At 44.9% G+C, this 22,159-nt stretch overlaps 1 protein-coding gene across 1 annotated transcript in view; it reads right to left on the reverse strand.

Moving 5' to 3' along the window:
* LOC144818040 (chondroitin sulfate proteoglycan 4-like) overlaps positions 1 to 22,159 on the reverse strand; it is a 538,246-nt gene that overhangs the window by 179,859 nt on the left and 336,228 nt on the right. Inside the window, exons 7-8 of the mRNA XM_078675076.1 lie at positions 16,583 to 16,714; positions 12,369 to 12,541 (exon numbers count right to left, since the gene is read on the reverse strand). Of these exons, the coding sequence (XP_078531202.1) occupies positions 12,369 to 12,541; positions 16,583 to 16,714 (305 nt within the window). The remainder of the gene's footprint in view (positions 1 to 12,368; positions 12,542 to 16,582; positions 16,715 to 22,159) is intronic.

The following is a 22,159-nucleotide window of genomic DNA, read 5'->3' on the forward strand; positions in this document are numbered from 1 at the left end:
GATTAATAACTTTGCCTTTCCCCCTTTTCAAATTCGAGGCCTGCATGAAATACTGCGCAATTGGCAGATATGAGCCTCTGGGCACCGCTTATCTTCATGAAGCTTACCATTTACCTATAGGTGCCTTAGGGAGGGAAAACAGGTTTATTTGAATGGAGAGGATTGCTCTACTACACAAGATCACTCAATGTGTAGGAATATCCAATTGCATGGCTCTTGTAATCAGAATGAGCCTAATTTGGCCTGTATTTTAAAAGGTACACCGGCACCTGCTATCATACCCACATTCACATTACTAGCAAACTGTAGTTATTTACTTTTAAACAACGAGGATTGTTGTGGGATGGTAGCCGGCATTCCTTACGTGGTTACAGTCCGTGAACGTGTACTTTGTTGTAAAAATGTAATTTACCTGACCCACATGGGAAGCTCGATGTTTCATCTGGCCGTCGATTCCGACCTTGAAAGCAGAGTTCAACAAGATGAGACACATAAGAGCTCTATTGTCTCAGAAAGAAGTTGCCCTCACATCTGCTCGTAAAACATTTGTCCTTCACGCGGCAAACACCTGCACAGAAGTGCACGCTTTAATAAATACGGATTTGCCCTTGCATTTTGGTGAATTAATTCACACTATCTTTAATGCGTCCTCCACCACAGGTCTGGCTCACTTTTTTAAAGTTGTTAGCAGTGTCCTTGTGACTTCTTTTCAAACTATATTTGGTCTGTACCCTGCATTTTTTCATTCGATTTTTTCCAGCCTGTTTGGTGGATTTCCCTTGATGCTAGCTCTGGTTGCCGGCTTACTTCTGTTTTGTTTATTTCAAAATGGATACACGTCCTGTGTTGCGAGAAGATCTGTCAAGGCTGTTGCTGCTCCGCAACCGAATGCTTGAATATTATGGAGCGCTGCCTCTTGCTACATTGAGTGCAGCTTATGGATTATAGTTTCGATTTTCCTTTTTACATGCATCCAGCCTGTCTTTCATTGCCTAAGTTGCGATTTCGACTGGGCACTGGATTTGTGTCTCTGCAATACGGTGTCTCCCAATGCAGCTTATGATCAACTGATAAGCCCCTTAGTTGCTCATAAATTGCTTTGTTCTGACGGAGGTATTATGGCCTTTGCAGCGATGCATGGTGTCCTGGGACGTTGGAATGTTTTCGCAGCGGCGCAAGATTTCTTGGCACACAGTTTCATTGAAGAAACACCGAGTTGTCCTCTGATGGTGCTAGAGGCTCCGGTAATTGAGGAACATGTATGTTCCTTCCCATTGCTGAATTGGATGGCTGAAATGTTTTCAGATGAGAACAGTGACTTCCTGTCGGAGGCTGTCGCGACATACTTTGAATATACACTGTTGGAGTCAGATGTGTTTTCACTTTTCTCTCTTCCATGACCGAGGTCACATGTTGGACATTGGATTTTTTCTTTTTTTCTTTCGTATTCATTTTTTTGCACCCAGGCCTATTGCCTTCCCTATGTCCGTGGATATAATTGCTTGATTTGAAGTACTTTCTATTTTTGGACTTTGCTCCCGTTTTTTCACATATGGCAATTTGAACTTGGTTCTGACTATTGGTCTTGAACTCTGCTTTCCAAATTTGCCCCTTTCTTATCCGTGCTCAGATCAAGAGAGGGTGTCGTGGTGCTGAGCCTTGCATTTACACTGTGTTAAGATGACATGAGCTTATTAGAGGTTTAAACATCATTTTTCCTTCCCACTGTCTTTTGCACACGGCACATTATATCAAATGTTTAGAGTCTAGCAGAGTGTTTTGCTTCACGCGAGAATAATATGTTTTTCTATATTAGCAGCCTTGCTCGGTAAGCTTTGTCTGAACAGTGAGTGCCGAGGCCGTCAAGGTTATTTCAACACAGTGGTTGTTGTTCGGACTGATCAGCGCAAGTTCTAGACATAACATATATGCAGCTGTGGCCACCTCTGATTTTGGCGCGTTTAATAATGCACTGCATAGGCATGATGAAACACACTTGGAGAACATTTTCATGCTGAGAGCTGGTGCAGAATCTGATGTGATCCATTTCTGCTAAGTACCAGAGGTATGGGGGCCGCCCTTGTAATCCCAAAAGACCTTCTGTAGATATAAAATAACCTACTAGCAAGAGAGGGTGCAATATAGGTATATTTAAACATGTTTCCATTTAGCATTGTAACATGCTTTCTCCCTTTGTATTTTTTTTATGGAATAGTAACTATGCTGATAATCTGGTTGCTTATAATATGTCTGCTTGTATTAGCTAAGATACTGCGCATGAGAACACGGCATTAGAAATAAATATTTCAAACTTGCTCATGTCTTCTTTTACTCCCTGTTTTAGACTGGTATTAGAGTATAACCAAAGAGTTTAAATGTGTTCCACATTGCCTAAGGTAATCTAAGTTCCATGTTCTGGGTTGTCTAATCATTGGTGGTATGGAAGAACCAATGAGATACTGATGCTAGTTTGGTAAGGGGATATTGGGTACTAAGGTGAGTTTTGGCACACCCTAATTCACTGATGTTGCAAGTCTCTATGCACAGTTCTGTGTAGGAGCAGAATCCCTGCTACATTAGATTGCTGGGGAATCATTGGGGGGAACGGGCAGGGGTCTCCCATTGCGGCCTGCTAGCCATTCCCACCGCAACAGATACTTCAGTTGTTTTGAGGTATAGGGTGGGGGGAAGGTGGAAGTTGGGGTACACATGTTATTTGTTTGCACTGCGTCACAGCCACACACAGACACTACTCGTACACTGGTCCATAGCTGTCCCACTTGTTGCTACCCGGAGACCGTTAGGTGGCAGCCCCCATAGATAGGGCGTGACCCCAGGCCAGGGATCTTCGGATAGTGAGCTGGAATGTAAGGGGAGGATTATTTAAAATTAAACAAGGGGCCCTCCTCCAGCAGGCCAAACGGTACCAAGCAGACGTCCTGCTCCTTCAGGAGACGCACTTAATGGGCACTAAGGCCCGGTGTCTCCTCCGCTATGGTTCCACTCAGGTTTTACCAGGGGATCTCGAGGGGTTGTGATTTTGCTCCCTCGCAGAGTCCCCTACAAACATATCAAGACATGGACTGACACTCAGGGGAGATAAGTATTTATCGAAGACACCATATACAAGGATCAGGTGGTTTTAGGGTGTGTGTATGCTCCCCCGCTGCTGCAATGGGCATTGGTGGAGCGCCTTACGTCAATGTGGGCTGATATCCCCGAGGGGCTAGCGATCGTAGGGGGGGACTGGAATGGTGTAATGAATCTGACCACAGACAGATGGAGAGCGGGAGGACATCCCGCTGTCTCACACGGGACCAGATTGAACGCCTTGGTGACGAGACTGGGATGGGTGGATACTTGGAGGCGACTGCATCGCGAGGAATTAGGCTATACGTACATCTCGACAACCCATGATTCATATTCCCGCCTTGACTACAGATTTGTACCGATGGGTGTTGTAGTACGGGTGATGGCGGTACAGATTCTCCCAAGGGGTTTGTCCGATCACTCCCCAGTGCTCTTGACGATGCAGCTGGGCCCCGAGAAGCAGCGCTTTCTTTGGCGTTTATCCCCCTGGCATCTGCAAGATGAACAGTATCGGGAGCACATGGAACAGGCAATAGAGCAATACCTGGATACAAACCTGGGTACCGTAGCCGAGGCAGCAACTTTATGGGAGGCTATGAAGCCTACCCTGTGGGGGGTGGACATCTCATACTGCGCGCAGGCCCATCGAGTCCGGCGGGAATCCCTTCTACAGTCGGAGGCCCGCTTATTAGAATTGGAACAGAAATGTAGAGGGGAGGGGGGATGTTTGGTGCGCCGATAACTGGCTTTAGAGCGACAATCCCATGCTGATACCCTGATGGATGAGGCCCGACTTGTGTGGCTAGCCTCCCGCAACAGGATTTATCAATGGGGTGATAAGCCTGATATATTATTGCATAGATTGTGTCAAGGGGACGTGCAACCAGAGGTTCTCCCGAATATACCGGGGCCTGATGGTCGGATCATGAGTGACCTATCTCTCATTGCAGAGAGCTTAGCGCGCTACTATGCAGACTTATATACCCCAAGGGAGCTCCTGCAGGTGCAGCATTTTCTATCTGACTTACTGCTGCGTGCCCTTTTCAGCCCTTGAACTTCCATTTACAGACAAGGAGATAAGTGCTGCGCTGGGAGACCTAAACTCCAGCAAGGCGCCTGGTCCAAATGGGTTCCCATGTGAATTCTTTAAGAAATACTCCTCCAAATTAGGGCCCAGTTATCTTCAGGTCGTTGAGGAAGCCAGGGACAAGGGTACCTACCACAAGACTGGAGGCATGCGGAGGTGGTGGTGTTTCATAAGCCAGGCTGACCCCCCCGACCAACATGCTAAACATTGAGGCCAAAGCGTTGGCTAATCGTCTCCAATCTCACATAACTAATCTGATACATCCCGACCAGGCAGGATTCATGCCTCAGAGGGCTACACATCATAATATCAGACGGGCGCACACGGCTATAGCCGTGGTTCAGGGAAAGGGTGTGTAGGCTGCCCTCATGTTGGCATATATGGATAGGGCTTTTGGTTCCCGTAGTTGGGTCTATCTGTTTGCATTATTGGACCGACTAAACATAGGTCCTCGCTTCTTGTCATACCTAAAACTGCTATATACGGACCTTACATCGTCAGTACGGGTTGCTGGGTCCACCTCCTTTACGTTTCCAATTGGTAGGGGCACCCGCCAGGGGTGTCCTTTGTCTCCGTACCTCTTTGCTTTAGCTATTGAGCGCCTGGTGGCATGGGTAAGAATGGATGCGCATGTGGTGGGTTTTGAATGGGACCAGGGGCTCTCTGACCGCATTGCTTTATATGCAGACGATGTCCTATTTTTGCTAACGGACATTAATAGGATGGGACCGAGGCTGTTGCGCATTATGAACCCGCGTAAATCCACACTGTGGACACTAGGAGGAGCTGCAGAACTGGGGTCTTGGGCCTCGGCAGTCCAGGTTACGTCAGTGGGCATGAAATACCTGGGAGTTTTCTTATCAGAATCACAGAAAGTGGCGTGGGACAGCAACATAGCACCAGTATTGGCACGGGTGCGCGAGGAGATGAAAAATTGGTCACACATGCCCCTCTCCATCTTTGGCAGATCAACTATCTTCAAGATCGTATCACTACTGTGTCTGCTTTATCAGTTACAGAACCATCCATACCCAGTATCTCCTATGTGGTTCCACCGAGTTAATGCAGCATTAGGGCAATTCCTGTGGGCAGGGGGGGGGGGGCATCCATGGTTTCGCTGCGGACCTGCTTCCAATCTACGCATTGTGGGGGACTGGCTACGTCAGATGTCCAATCGTACTACCTGGCTTCGCATCTCCTGGTGCTGAATGAATGGTGGTATGGGGATCGGAGAGACCCTGCCTACACGGTGGAACAACAGTGTATGGGGGATCCACTCTACATACCATTTTGTACTTGGTGACATTGCGCAACTCTCTCCCGCCGGCTACAAGAGTAGTCTCCCAGGTACAGAAACAATCTCTCCGCAAAATGTGGTGGTGGAATAAGCTGACCAGAGAAACCCCACTGTGGTATAATGGTAGTCTTCCGCAGCTGGCTGCGTTATATGGGTTCTGGGGGTCGGATAATATTGGCCTTTCGACTTTAGGAGACGTAATGCGAGGCTTGACGTTGAAGTTGTTTTAAGATCTGCAACACGAGTACCAGATGCCGAAAACTCAGTTTTATAAATAACTCCTATTTCGGCATGCCATCCACCCTAGTGTCTCGGGACTAGAAGCGCTCCCTAAATTTAGGCTGGTAGAAGCCAAGGTTTTCATAGGGGGATCTGCAAGACCGCAAAAAAATATCAAAGATCTATCAGTCCCTGGTGACACATAGAGCCAATACATTAGATAAACTCAGAGAAGCATGGCCTGGGGACATTGGCCAGCTTGATGGAGATGACTGGACAGAAGCACTGGCATCTCCTAGAGAGGCAGCAATCGCGATGCGATTTATTTCGTCTCATTCAATTCAAATACCTTCACCGGGTTTACTATACCAGGCTCAGGCTATGGAGGGCGGGTCTTGTTACATCCCCGATATGTCTGTGCTGTACACGAGAGGAGGGGTCCCTGATGCACACTATCTGGCACTGTACAGCACTCACAAAATTTTGGAGGGGGGTAATGGCCTGTCTGGCAGAGGTGTTGGGGTGTAAGCTCCATTTCTTCCCCGGACTGGTAATCCTACACATTACGGAGGGTATAGGAGGTAACATCTACAAGCGACACTTGTTGCTGCTGGGAATGACTTTGGCGCAAAGGGATATAGCAAGGGGGTGGAAGGGGACTATTCCGCCCTCGCTCTCGGCATGGAAGAATAGGCTAGACTTCTGCATGGGGTAGGAGATCCCAGTATTTAAGGCCAGGGGTTGCCCACAAAAGCATCCCACAATTTGGAAGAGATGGGCGGATTATAGAGGCCTAGACCTGGACCCAGTGCCCCCGGTAGACCCATCAAATCTATGGTGTTACATGGGCCCTTGGGGTAGGTGATTTGGGGGGCAGTGAAGGGCTGTATCTGTGGGACCGGGAAATGCAGTTGCAAATAAGACGCAGTGGCGAGTTAATGCAACGGGGGGGGGCTTAATGTGTTTATGTTGGCTTGATTTACAATAGTGATGATAAAGAAAATGTGTACATCAAATGTCAATAAAAGTGATTCGCAATGTCTACTATGGCAGACGTTTCCTGGATTAAGGAGCTCTGCAATGTATGTGACTTTTGACACAATAAAAATGTGTTTAAAAAAAAAATTATCACTTATAATATGTAATAAGGGAACCCAATGTTTTCCTATGAGAGAGATAGGCCTCAAAATAGTGATAAATGAATCTGTGAAAGTTTCACTACTAAGACATGTAAAACTTAAAAAAACAACATGTACAACGTTTTTAATACAATGCACCCTGCTCTATGGACTGCTTAGTGCCTACCTTAGGGGTGACATATGTAATAAAAAGGGATTTTTAAGCTTGGCCAGGGATTTATTTCGCCATGCTTGAGTCTTAAGGCCAACAAATTCAGCAACACAGGAGGGGAGAAGGCAAACCGTTCGGGGGAAGACCACTCTAAGGTTGACAGGTCCAACAGGGCTTGTCTGACATCTAGTGTGTGCAAAGCTTGCTCTGTAATAGAATCTGGGAGTGGAAATAAGACAGGCAGCACAACAGTCTGATTCAATTGGAAAGAATAACTTACCCCAGGTAAGAACTTCGTATTAGAACAAAAGACCACCCGGTCTCTCTGTACCTAAATGAATGGCTCTTGAAGAGAGAGTGCCTGTAACTCACTAACACATCTTAACCCCTTCGACGCTCATGACGAGCTGGGCTCGTCATGAGGTAGCCTCCTCGCACGCTCATGACGAGCCCAGCTCGTCATGTAAAGTGCGAATCCGCAAAATCCAGCGTACGGGCGGAAATCATGCCGCACGCATGCGGTTAAGGAATTGTTAGCTACCAAAAATAATACCTTCCATGAAAGGAACTGAAAATCTGCTGAATGTAGAGGTTCAAATGAGTCCAGTGAGAACCACACTTGAATTCCAAGCTGGTGTTGGAGGGACTTTGAAGGCATGACCTTTGGAGACAATCAAAAAAGCCTAACTACAGGAATTCTGAAAAGGGATGAGCGTTCCCTGTTCTGCATGTATGCGGCTACCACTGCTAGATGGAGGTGTATAGCTATATATACTAGTCCTGCTTTCTGAAGATGTAAGAGGTAGGACATTATATATGAAATACCATTATATTAAAGGGATCAAGCTGGTTCACAAGGCAGAAGTGGGCAAGACACTTCCACTTCACAGCATATCATGCATGAGTGGTAGGACTACTTGGTTTGCCCTAAGAGCCCATATACTCTTCTGACAGATTCAAGTACCCGAATTCTAAGACCTCAGGTGCCAAATGGATAGATTTTGCTTCTGGCCCCGGGTGGCTGAATTCTACCTGATGATGAATGAGAACGTCCTTCCTGATTTGGAGCTCCTCATGAGGGCAGGTAGACATCTCTAGCAGCACTGAGTACCATGGCTGTTTGGCCCAGGTTGGTGCCACGAGATGTGGAGGGTCTGGGAGACTTGCATTATCCTCCTCACCAAGTATGGGATAAGTAAGAGAAGTGGAAAAGTGTATTTAAATATCCCTGACCACCTTAACCCTTAATGCACACCTTATTAACTGTTGGTGTGGATACCTGGAGATGAATTTTTGGTGTTTTCAAGAGTGTTGAAGAGGTCGATTGTTGGGTTCTCCCACCTACAAAAGTACTGCTGTAGGACTTGATGATGGAGTTCCCACTCAGACTTTTTTATGCATTAGTAGGTCCGCAAACTTGCTGTCTCCCCCTAGGAGGTGTTCCACTAGAAATTGTATATTGTAACAAATTGCCCAGTAGTACACTCAATTTTCTTTAATAGAAGGCCCAGTTGGTCTTACTGCACAAGGTATCTCCTTAGTGGAGGCACCATAGGAGACTGTTTTACGTCACTGGGCATGGCAGATGTATCACTCTCCCCTGCCTTCCTCACAATAGAAGGCCAAGCAAGTGCATCTGTGTTTCTGCTGCAGCTGCACAACGCAAACTTCCACACCATGCTATGCCACCTCCTTCGCACCCTTGTGGCACACATGCTTGTATGAATGGGCGGCAGCAGCAGACAGTAACAGGAGCCATGATCCAGGACTGTGTAGATAGATGGTGGGATCACGCGTGGCCACCTTCCAAGAATTACACTGTATAAGGAGATGGTGCATCGCCAAGGGAGACATACCACTGGAGCCAAGAGGTCCAGTTGGTGATGGACAGTGAATGGGGAACGGCTGTGACTGAGACAACATGATTGGATGACTGCAGTGCCACTACATTAGCATTACGCAAACAAGTCTGTATCACATTCACCATGTTTATGTGAACCCTCTTTACCCATCCCTAGGTCAGCAGTAAGCACACAGAATCAGACGTAGCAAGCATGGGGAAAAAAGCACACACTTTACATAAATAAAGCCCACTTTTGTGCCAGTCTCCCAGTTGATTTTTTGCTCGCACAAATGGGGGAAAATGTCCATTTCTGATGGAAAAATCTCAACCTGTCAACTATGACCATTACATAGTGAAACTACTTCATTGCTTCCTTCTCCCTCATGGAAGCAGTAAACGCTGAAAGTATGAAGATCCACATATTGCTTTGGGCTGTTCCCAAAACATCTCAGTGATCGATAGCTAAACAAGGCCCGCTCAAGCAAGCCAGATGCTGAAGAAGCATAACCCAAAGTGCCTTTCTGTATCCATACTAATATTATAAAGAGAGAGACCAAACCTTTGAGGCGGATAATCTCAGTAACCAAAGCACCAATCACAACACCCAATACAGCGTTGGAAAGGGCAGTTGCAGCAGAAGGACATAGGCTATGCAGACGGATAAAACATATAAAAAAAATTGAAAAAAATCGATACTATCCATCCATACCAATATTATAAAGAGAAAGCCCAGCAAAGTAGTCCCTTGTGGGCGTGTCTGCATTGTGCTGTGGGCTGGGGGCGTGTGGTACGTCCATCACATCGTAGGCTGTAGGCGTGTGCTGGGCGCGTGACAAACGCTGGGGGCGTGACAAACGCTGGGGGCGTGTGTCCGCCCTTCATGCCATGTGAGTCGTACATACAAGCGCCAATTACGTTGCTGCGCAGCATCAAGGGGCACGCTGGGGGCATGACACGCTTGGGGTGTGGTACACGGGGGCGTGAGAAACGCTGGGGGCGTGTGTCCGGTCTTCATGCCATGTGAACGCAATTGCGCCGCATCCAGGGGCACGCTGGGGGCGTGAGAAACGATGGGGGCGTGTGCTATGTTTCGCCCTTCATGCCATGTGGGTCGCACATTAATCAGAAGATCGTCTGCTGTGGCCGTGTGCTGGGGGTGTGACAAACGCGTTCACCTGGAGGCCTGGTAAGTAACGATACTGCAGCCTCTCCTGAGCGCTGTTACTGAACTCTCTCATTCAACGAAATTACATGCCCCTACTACCATCAACCAGGGCTCTAGCCGGGCTCAGGCGGCGGATCAGTAAACTAATTACATGCGCCTGATAACATCAACCAGGGCTGCAGCTGGGCCACACGCGCCTGCTAACATCAAACAGGCCTGCATCTGGGCCTCCAGTGGGGGAACACGCAAATGAGCGTGTCTGCGGGGACAATTACTGCAGCCTCTCCTACTCGCTGTCACTCAACTCTCTCATTAAACAGATTTACCCGCGGCTGATAACTCTCTCATTCAACGACATTACACGCGCCTGCTAACATCAACCAGGGCTGTAGCCGAGTTCAGGCGGCGGATCACTACACCAATTACACGCGCCTGCTAACATCAACCACGGCTGCAGCTGGGCCTTCTCCGTCCCTATTCTAATGAAACAAAAAATGTTGTCTACCGCGAGATTTTAAAATAAATTGCCCTTGCCAAATACACACATTACACACATTCTATTTCATACCCGGACAACGTCGGGACGGGCTGCTAGTGTTATATAGTGTGGGAGACATGTGCTGCAGCAGCCAGTGCGGCTGACTCAGGAGCGCAGGGCTTGCAGTTCGATTCCCAGCACCAGCGACAGCTCAGCTCAGCTCAGCACCATGCGACTCTGGACAATAGCTAACTTAATCTCCCCGAGGGCCCCCAGTGCCTTGAAACCCTTAAGGAGGCGATATGACTGTGTTTTACAAAAAGGAATTATTATTATATTTTATTATTATGTGGCATGTGATACTGGGTGGATATATGAGGTCTGCTAGAGAGCAAGACAACTGTCTGTGGCTAGACCTCATAAGAATGTGATGGGGCCATATGAGTCCAAGAACTGACTACAAACCCAGGCATGACTAATGCAAGCAGAATGCCTTTCATTTAATAAAATAAAGTCTATATTATGAGATGTACTTTAATAACAGTCTTTGAGACCTATTTTGATTATGCAAAACAAAGGCTAACACTAGACACACTGGAAACCATGTATCACAAGGACTGAGGGCAGAGGGGGAAATAATAGTATGTTAATTATCGTAATTGGTAGGTCTTAGGACCTTTTAGTTGTAACCTTAAAACTTCTGTCTGTATGCGTCAGATATTTGTGTAGTGGGAACCTTCCAAGGGTGCAGTACAGAGGTGAAGGCAATCATTTTGTCAATGAATTAATTTAGGGAAGCTGGGTTCTGAAAGGGTAAGCGGGGTCTTACTGCACCTTAAGCAGAAGTACATAAGGATTCTGAATGTCCACCATTCTCTTGTGCACCAAACAATTATTTGTAGCTTTTTCTCACCAATAGCATTTTTGAATTGTGTGGGATGATTGCAACGGATGAGGACAGCACAACATTCAAGTGTAATAATAATGCTCTTGAAATAGTAGTAAACAGACCATCCCTAAGAAATGTACAGTAATAAGAACATCTGAGACACAGGTTGAAATCTACTGCAGGTTCAGTACAATGAACTTTTAGGACAGACTGAAATCTACTAGGGTAGAAAGGAACCCTTAGGACAGAGTTTGAACTCAACTAGAGGTACAGTAAAATTACCTTCTGGGACATAGGTTGAAATCTACTTAGTGTACAGTACAAAGAACCTATTGGACATAAGGTAAAATAAAATAAAGGTACAGCATAATGAACTTCTAGAACGCAGGTTGATATCTACTATGTGATATAGTACAATGCCTTTATAGAACACAGGCTGAAATGTACTAGAGCTACAGTACAACGAACCTCATCGACACAGGTTGAAATCTACTAAAGGGGCAGTGCAATGAATATTTGGAACACCGGCTTAAATCCATGAGAGATAAATTTCAATGAACCTTTAGGACACAGGTCGAAATCAACTGGAGGTACAGCAACATGAACATCTGTGGCACAGGTTAAAATATGCTAGAGGTACAGTACAATGAACCATGGAGAGACAGGCTGAAATCTACTAGAAGTACAATAAAATGAACAATAAAATCAGGATCAGGCTGACATTAAGCAATTCAATTATTTTTCACACCCAGGGTGAAACAAGATGCAAGTAATGCAGTATGGTTACAAGAATTAACATTCAGGTGCACTGCTAAAAATTATATGATAAGGTATTAGCCTTTCCACTAATCCCTCGCATTCATTTTCAATCAGTGGTTAGAGGACTCGGTTACAACTTAACCGAAGACACCACTCCAGTCTGTGCTGGTATTCATTCACAGAGATGAAAACAACTGTATTCTACATTTAGCCCTAGGTGCGATACACTGTATGCTGCATAAACTACTCACCATGACTTGAGTAAAACTGGATATCTCAAGTGTGAGGTTGTTTGAGTTCAAAGTTATCAGCCTTCCGAGTTTGGGCTTCTCCACAATGGTAAATGTGATGCTCCTGTTCATGGCATTATCTTCATCGTTCGTTACTGCTCTCAAAACACTAGATGACAAAGCTTTCTTGGTGCCTGGAATTACGAAGATTGTAATTTAGAGCCCTGTATTTCAATGCTAGTTGGGGAGATAAGAAGTTACAGTTCACATGACACATGAAAACATATTCATTCAGGGGCATCTTACTAGAAAATCTTGATTAAACAGACTTGTGTTTACACATGTTCTGAAACGATTACTGAGAAGTGTACCGTGTTTAGCAGAAAAACATTGAGAAGCTTCCAAGATACGGTTCAATATTAGAGGTGGGTGTAAAACTCACACAATTCAGCGGAATTACCAAAGAATACTGCAAGATTCAGCAGAATTATGCCTGAAGAGTATTTCTGCCTTAAAAGCTATTTCTCCTTTTATTTTTTTCTTATTGAGTATTGAATAATACAATATTACAGCAGTAGGTATCATTGTACGCTCATTAAAAAAAATGTCAGCATTAACATGGAAAATGTGTTTGTTGCCCAATCATTTGTTATAGTTTACCCTGCATAATCGCCACTGTTGAATCAGTTGTATTAAGCATTTTTCTTTATCCCCATGCCCACCGTACATAGAGAAAGAAATGGGATTTCCAACATGTGTCTTCAACAAAAAGTATAGTATCTTAAGAAAGAAAAAATGCATAGTGAGCGTCGTCTTGGCCTCAAATGTCTACCAGGTGCAGGAATATCACACTTCCCTGTATGAGTACGGTGGGACATAGGAAGTGCGGGGATACCAGAAACCCTCTGGCATGGGGGCAGAGTACCTTTCATCAATCACACACATGATCACACTCCCGCACTATTCCTGTTTGTCTCATCCTGAGTGTCACAAGATAGGAAGCCAGTAACCACCTCCAGCATAGCTCCTTGATTGGTTTTCTGTGCAGACCCCTTGACTCTTCAGTCTGCAGTGCAGCCCCTTCCGCTGCACCCTACGTTCCTACCTCTACCTGCCATCTACTGTGAGGCGGGAAACGTGGTGAGATTTCCAATGGAGTACTATAACTCTACTAGCTATTCCCAGAGCCAAGACTAGGAACCTATCATCCACATTTTAGGTCTCGGCTAGACAGCGCAATCGCTGTCTCCAAGAAGCATGCTGTATGCACTTTGTAAATGCAAAAACAACAGTTGATGGACAGAATGCAGGACAATGTCATACATTCACCCCACTACAGAGATCTGGGCCTAAATCCATCGTTTTTTAGCTCACCATGCCATTCCAGTTTGAACTCAACCATATGCAAATCAGTCTTGACCCGGTGCCCCATGGGAACAGTCCAGCCCGAACTGCCTAGCTAGGTCCTCCCTGGACCGGAAACAAGCATCCTAGGACCGGTTTTGGGCTTTCAGCCCTCATCAGCCAAGATAGCTTGATTCCAGTAGCATGGAGAGCACAGGACTTACATCTGAGCATACCCATCCCACTCGGGGTGACAAATGCAAATACAAAAGTTGATGGACAGAATGCAGAACAATGTCATACATTCACACCAGTACAGAGATCTGGGCCTAAATCCTTCGTTTTTTTGCTCACCATGCCATTCCAGTTTGAACCCAGCCATATGCAAATCAGTCTTGACCCTGTGCCCCATGGGAACAGTTCAGCCTGAACGGCCAAGCCAGGTCCTCCCTGGACTGGAAACAAGCATCCTAGGACCGGTTTCGGGTATACCCAGATGTGGGTCCTGGGCACACTGTGCCACTGGAATCAAGCTATCCTGCCTGAAGAGGGGTGAAACCCCAAAACCGGTCCTAGGATGCTTGTTTCTGGTCCAGGGAGGACCTGACTTGGCAGTTCGGGCTGGACTGTTCCCATGAGGCTCAGGGTCAAGACTGATTTGCATATGGCCAGGTCTAAACTGGGGTGGCATGGTGAGCAAAAGAATGATGGATTTAACCCAGATCTCTTGACTGGGGGTGAATGTTTTTATTTGTTCGGCATTCCGTCCATCAATTGCGTCTCATATGTACTTTGTGGGATTCAGCCCACCCCTAGGCTTCCCATTTGTTGGCTTTATCGTCACTCTCCTATTCTTTCTTCCCATTTTTCCATGGCATGCATGCGTCATGCCTCTGCCTGCGTTTAGTACTCCCCTAGAGCATGGACCATTTACACCATCTCTCCACTGCTTTCATTTTAGGATCTGTTTTAGTAACTACTTTTTTCTTTGTTAAAGAACAGTTAAAAGTCATTTTCCTAATCAATCACAGGATCCCTTGGACATAATGGCTATACAGACCCATGTAGTGGAGTCCCTTGTTTTAATTGGAATTGACGAGAGCCTGTTAACCTCTTCCATGCGTTGAATTGAAGATTTGTGTTTTTTCTCTACTTAGGCAAATCAAGCGCTAAACATTTTTGGGGGTGTTTGATTACATCAAACGTGAGAAAAATACATATAATGAACTGGTTTAAGGGGCACCTCTATAAGCAGTGTACCTTTCCTGAACTTTGGCATTGTGTATTAAACAAAACAATGGCTAGAGGCACACTAGAATTTCAAATAATAGTTGATAAAATTAATAGAATTTAGTTAACAGGAAAATATTTCTGATTACTTTGTTCTTTTGACTCTTTCTTGATTCTGTAATGTATTATCACTTCTTGTGTTCGCTTAAACTTGAATGGAAAGACTTAAGCCACAACTGTTGAATTTATAGTCGATGTAAACATAGTTTTCCTGTAACAATAGATATGTACCTCAATCTTGTATATGGTTTTGTTCAATACAGGCCTGGCATTTTTAGCACATTACTGCTTACTAGCCTTTTGGTTCTTTATTTAGATAAAGAAGCTCCCTACGTTACCATATATGATCAGCTCCACTTTTGAAGCAATGAGCTAAAGATAATGAGTCGACATTTAGATCACTATTTCTGTTGAGATGTTCAGGATCTGCAACTGACTTGGGATAGGTGGAGAATTTCCTCTATAGTAAGCTTTTTGTGGTTTACAATACAGCGCACAGTACATCAGCAATCCCCTCCATGATCTCCATTGCCTCGCAAGGTCAATAGTTACAAAAACAGGAACACATCATAACGCGTTAACTGGTTACTAACAAAACAGGCTGCAGGATGGGCTTGCTTCAATTCACTGGACTGTCATTGGAAAGCACCAGGTGTCACCAACTGCACCTTTAGGCGCTGGAGTGCATCTGTGTAGTAAGCGTTTGGTGGTTTACAATACAGTGCATAGTACATAAGCAATCCTCTCCATGGTCTCCATTGCTATGATCTCTTCATTTTGATGCTTGTTGGGCTTGATACTTCTAGCCAGTCGGATAGCTCAGTGGGTTGAGTGCCTGCAGGAGGCATGTGTGTGTAACATGCAAGTCACAAGTATGAATTGCACTAAGGCAACCTTCTGTTCTTGAGAGGTTAACAAAATAAGTCATCATTTTACTAGGTCATTTTGGCAGCACACATTAAAGGAAATTGACACTGTTCATATTGTGTTTTGCTCTCGATGAAATGTTAATTACATTTTGGATGCCTTTTTTTAGGTATTCTAGTGGTTACACAAAGGAGTAAGGGTGCAACAGATGCAGGCGCTTGGGTGTTGCATAAGCCTGAGGAACACAACATTTAGCCATGCAATGCTGAAACACATTGAAAAAGCCAATACCTCTTGCATTGCTGAGATAGATCGGCCTTTCCAATGCTTGTTTCTCTGGCCGCCTTTCGTTCAGACCAAGCAGGCAGATCCCTGATGTGCAGAGCTGCCAGCAACAAAGGGTATGCTCCAGGTCTGCTGCCACCTGTGCCCAGAAGCCCACACCATATCTGAAAAGTTTGCATCTACTGGAGCACATCAAGGGCAGTTTAAATCGGTGCCCTGGAGCATGACGTTCAATCTGTGTGGTGTTAGGTGTGCACAATGCGGGTAGTTGAATTGGATAAATTTGAACCTTGTGCTGTAGGTGAACTTATATGAAAGCTCTAAAGTTTTGTACCATTCCTATAGTTTCGGAACTTTAAGGGTTGATCAGTTAGTGTTTCCGCAATATCATACTTTAAGACCGTAAATTCCAACATAGAAGATCAGTTTAAAATGGTGCAGTGTTGTACCTGGAAAGACCTCGAGTCCCATGTTTATCTCTAGATTAATAACGAGAGTTCTGGCCGTGATGCTGAAGATCTGTTTAGGAGCAAAATTCAGCCCATCTGTAACCTGGAAATTAAATCCTCCAGACATTGCGCCTGAAACAAAAGCAACAGAATACATGTGAGTATTAGATGCCAAGCATTAATCACATTCCTTGCAAATATTCAACAGCTATGTCATGGTATTGATGCTACTGTAACCATATGCAAAATATGGCCATTATGTCAAAAGTATCCAACCTTTTTCAGTCAGGGGTCAGGCATACACTTTTTGGTGAACAGCCCACCCACTAAGCCATATTTGAGGACACACAGAAAATGACAATGGAATGGGTCAGAAAGACCATAAAAGTTCTTTATGGTCCGAAAATAAACAATGTAAAACTAACAATATAGTCTTAGAGCCTGACACAGCGGGCTCTACCGGCCATCGTTAAAAGCCCGAGCTGGAAGGCGAGGCCCTTTTAACAAGGGAGCGGGCCTTTAATGGCCGGTAGAGCAGTTACGGTCGGCCCCTAGAAGGCAGTATGTTCTAATTTGCAAAACAAAGGCCTCACGGAACCAGAGCGGGTTGAAATCCCCTGGACTCAATGAGGCCTTTGTTAAACATTGGAATGTTGATACTTCGGGCTTCTACCAGCCTTTAGATGCCTGGAGCACTCCATTGTTTTCCATGGAGTGCTCAACATTCCAATGTTCTAATAAAGTAATGAAAAAACAAGGGCTGAACTAAAGTACACACAAATTCCAAATCACATTTTCCAGAAACAGAGAAGTGGAATTTAGCAATAGAGTGCTCCTTAAAAAAACTCAGAGCATAATTGCTGTTAAGGTGACTGAGATGGTGTTAGATCTTTACAGATAATGCATGTAACATGACGGCCTTAGGTTTCCACTTTGTGTAACGTAGCTCAGAGGGTTAATGCTTTTATTTCGGAGACCCTTATGTAACCTTCGGGCGAAAAGATGCAATCAAGGTAAAAAGGTTGTTATCTGAAAAGCAAAAGATTGAATCCTTGAAAATGTAACTCCGACTTTCAGGACTGTTAGGGTTCGGTGTGTAGAAGTCATTTTCTTTTGGGTTTATTTGGTGACACTTAATAGGAGAGCTCGCTAAATGTCCACAAGCCGGTTGTGGCAGAAACCACAAGATTTTGAGAAATAAACGAAATCACGGATTATATGTTGATGTGTCATTCTGCTCCTTTACTACGGGTACACATTTCATAATTTCATGCTAAAATATAGTTTGATGTTTGTAGTCAATTGAACATTTGGAGCCCGATGTATGGAGATATACGTATCTGCATATCTAATATTACACCTGAAGAGCTGTGCAGGTTTCCAGGCATTCATATTCCAAAGACTATTACCACCGTGTGGAAATCTACATAGCATAGCTTAAATCAGGGGAGAATGGAGTTCACTTTCTTAATGTTTTTCTCTTCTAGGAATATATTTTTACTGCTGGGAAAGCACTTCAACACCCACACCGAACCTGGGGAGGGTTGGGGAAGATTAGTTTCCCTTCCTACTCTAGAAGGAGAGTTACTCCAGTTCTTTGCTCGAGTAAATTTCTGACCATATTCGGGTTAGGAAAGAGTCAAATAGGATTTTAAGAATGCCCACAAAGGCAAAACATTGTGGCTGTTCCCAAATAATAAGTCTAACAACACAGTGTAATGCCCAAATGTCATCATTTCCATCGGTTTACTTTTGTGGAGATTTCTGCAGTTATGGCGGAGAAATCCACAGTAGTAAATCTATTTAAACCTCCAAGGAATACTTTTGTGGATTTTAGGCAGGAGTAAACAGAAGTATTTTGAACCGTAAACATACATTTACAACCAAACATTCCTTTGAGAATTGGTCCTCTTATCAAATGCAAAAATGCGCAATTTGTATTGTGGGTTTTATATAAATGGATATTGGTTTAACTCTAGACAGAAACAGATACACCTGAAGATTTGATACATCGGAGGACTCTGGAAGAGCTGCTATACATACATATATGCATTATGCATGACGGTGCCTTACATAGCACTAACCTACCAACAAAGGTAGAGCGTACTGTAAAGTGCGGGTTGCAATACAAGTACTGGGAAGGCAACCTTAGGGCATAAGAACATATATGGGATTATTGCTGTGTTTTCTATATAGAACTTAAAAGAGCAAACAATACCGGCAGAGCAATTGTTCTAAACACAAAACAGTGCCTTTTGGGCTTGATAGCTAGTTTTTTTCCATCCAGTCTACTGTCGTATGTCCACAGTCCACTGATGCATCACTACTGCACTGTTTTTTAACGGACTCTGTTTTCCGGGATCACGGCCAGGCCCGGACTGGTCACTCCGGGCACCGGGCAATCCCCCGGTCGGCTGGACCGGGTGGGGGCCGGTTTTTAGACCGGGGGGCCGGTTCTGTTGTTGGGGCCGATTTGGACCGACCGTGACTGAGTCACGGTCAGTCCAAATCGGCCCCAACAATAGAACACAGTGACCACCATGCTCCGAAGCATGTCCGCTGATTTTCATTTCAGGCAGGCAGGCTCTTTGATCAGGTGGCAGGCCGCCGCCCTTCTCATTTTAATTTATTAAACAACACCACCTGACCATGATGAGATCACCATTGATGTCATGTAGACGACGTGCGTCACGTGCGCAGCGCGCAGATGTCACCGCCCTCCGTGTGTGCGCGCCCGATGATCAGGGGGCAGGGCTCCTACGCAATGGGAAAAAGTGTGTGACGCTTGTGACTCTGAATTATAAACAAACAATGGTCCTAGACCTATAGATTATAATGTTTGATCAAATCAGAGAATGAATACACGTTCAACATAAAAGCAACAATAATCAGTCTGCTATCTGTAACTCAAAGACTATATCTTTGAAAGGAACCTTACACCACAGTTAGAGGAAATATATATATTCCTTTTTTAATTTACTATATTCATTTTTTACATTATTTTTGTCAATAAAAACATAGGTTGCCCCAAGGTGGGAACGTGCAAAGGAAAAAGACGTGATCCAAAAAGATGAAAATAAGTGAGGAGGGGAAAAGAAATTACACAGTGGTGATTAAGAAATGGTTTTCATAATTTTAACAATCAATACTAGACACAGAATTCACCGTATTGAACGCCTGGCCAACAGTCCTAATTCATAAATTGTGATCAACAACATTGTAGTACACACATATCAATGTCCTCAATCTTGCACCGTCTACAATGTTGAAAAAACAATGGTCCTAGGCACATATATTGAAAATGTCGACGTTTCGACTCGACTTATTCCCAACCGGTGATGTGGACCTGGGGATTGCGAGTCTTCATCAGGACAAGGAGTAAAAAACGAGGCAACCAGGGAATATTGAATAACCCCTTTGTAGTAGAGAAAACAATGCTGGGTGATCCAAATTCACCACATCTCAACAGGAGACCTTGAAAACATATCTTGGGAGACTGGAAAGAGAGCGGCACAGCGGCACCCCATAATTTAATTCCCCCTGTCTTCCAGTGCCACCCGCAGGTGAGTGCTATTTGTTCCTTCCTGGCAAAATCTGAGGATTTACGGGTGGCGTTGTGGCACTGTAGTGTCTGGGGCAGTGGGCATGCATATTAAACACTGGGAGCCTCCCTTGTTTCGACAGTTAGTCAAAAGTTAAGAAATCAATCCCAGAAGGGGACAGGCAGTAGGATCAGGCCGAAAGGGCACAGAAGACTAAGGGTACAGAAGGGGACATACGGTTCGGCCCACACAAGGCGGGAGCAGCTTTGGCCCAGATTGGTCCTGAAGGTGGGCATCACACTAAGGCCCACAAAAGCCCGGAAGGGGCATCATGTTCAGGCTCTGATGAGGCCTCTAAAAGAATGGGCAAATGCTCCAGCTCATACAGGGCCCGAGAAAGCACAGGCTGTAGGTTCTGACTCACACAAGGCTCAAGGAAGGGCAGGGTATATATGCTCTCGGGCGCACAGGGTGGTACGAGGCTCAGGCAGGCCCACAAAGTGCCTAATAAAGGCAAGATTCAGACTCCAGCCCACACAGGGCCTCGATAGGACAGGGTGCATGCTCCAGCAAACACAGGGACAAGAAGGGGTGCAGGGACCCATCTGGAACTAAAAATACATGACTAATCAAATCCATCTGACGAGCAAAACAAACACATGACTCACTGTAAGCAGTGTAATATCCTCGAGGGACGGCAGAAGAGGTACTCGAGGCATTACAACGAAAGAATCAGGGCCCTGTGCAATATCCAATGGAAAGGTAAGTGGAAGTTAAAGCATTCCATCCATAAGAGAGTCCAGGACTGGGTACAAATGCAGCAAGAAGAAAATAGACCATGACAGCCCATGATGGCTTTAAAAGAGAAGATGGTACTGGTGCAGGCGGGGGAGGGGGGGGGGCTTGATTGGTGGAAGCTTAGCAGCGTGGCAGGTAACCATCACCTAACGCTGCCTATCGGTCACTATAGAATTTTTTTGTTCACCCTTCCAGCCAAGGGTGCTGATTCTAAGGATGCAGGAGGTGCTGCAGTAATCCCAGAATAACCTTAAATGCTGCTGTGCTTAATTTATGCCTGTGTTTGCCAGTACTCTGACCAGCATTTAATTCTAAACACCAGCTCTTTACTTATGACAGGCCCCCACATGGAGCCACTGTTTGCCTATTTTCAGCAGAACATGTCAATTTAGAAATTCAATATAGACTAAAAAATTATGTGTGTCTAGGCCATTGGTACTGGCACTTTACAGCACTTGCAGGGGCATAGGGCGGGGCAAGCTGTAGCTACATCCTAAGCAATGTCTTGGGTCCTGGCACACAACTTTCTAAATTAAGCACGCTTGCAGGAGTTCAAAAGTAGAATGTTCACCTAGGGTGAGAGGTATGGCACAGCAGCCAGAGAGGCTGACTCGGGAGCACAGGGACCACGGTTTGATAGCGGGCGGCAGATCAGCATCATGTGAGACTGGGTAATAGCTCACTTAATTACCCCAAGGGCCCCCAGGACCATGAACACTTAAAGGGTGGCATGTTCGCGCTTTACACATATGGATTAATAGTATTACTATCAATGATGAGGCCTTTCAATTTTGTTATTATCTTGTAGTGTTTGAAGACAGAGGTGAAATGCTAGGCTTTGTCTTCTGACAAATTATTCCTTAACGTTTTTTAATAAGGAAATTGGCATTTACTTTGCCCTTCTCATACTGTAAAGTAAGTGAATTTTGCAATAAAGAGACAATCTTTGTGGGGTACAGAGAGTTTGAAAAGAGAAGTCTACATTATGTCAAAAGTTTTCCAACACACAACAAAATTGAAGTACTTGTAAATTAACTTTACAGTAATTCAAAATATATCTAATTCTGAATTGTGATGGTTACAAATAGTTTAATAAATCAAAACAAACACTTTACTTGTGCGATATATATGCTCAGAAAACAAATTTCAACAAGTTGTTGTTTGTGTGACATATACGTATAGCAGTAAAACTGCATGCCCGATGCAAATGTAATAGCCATTTCAAGGGGACTTTTCC

Source organism: Lissotriton helveticus, chromosome 2_1 (genome assembly GCF_964261635.1).
Source record: "Lissotriton helveticus chromosome 2_1, aLisHel1.1, whole genome shotgun sequence".
NCBI lineage: Eukaryota > Metazoa > Chordata > Amphibia > Caudata > Salamandridae > Lissotriton > Lissotriton helveticus.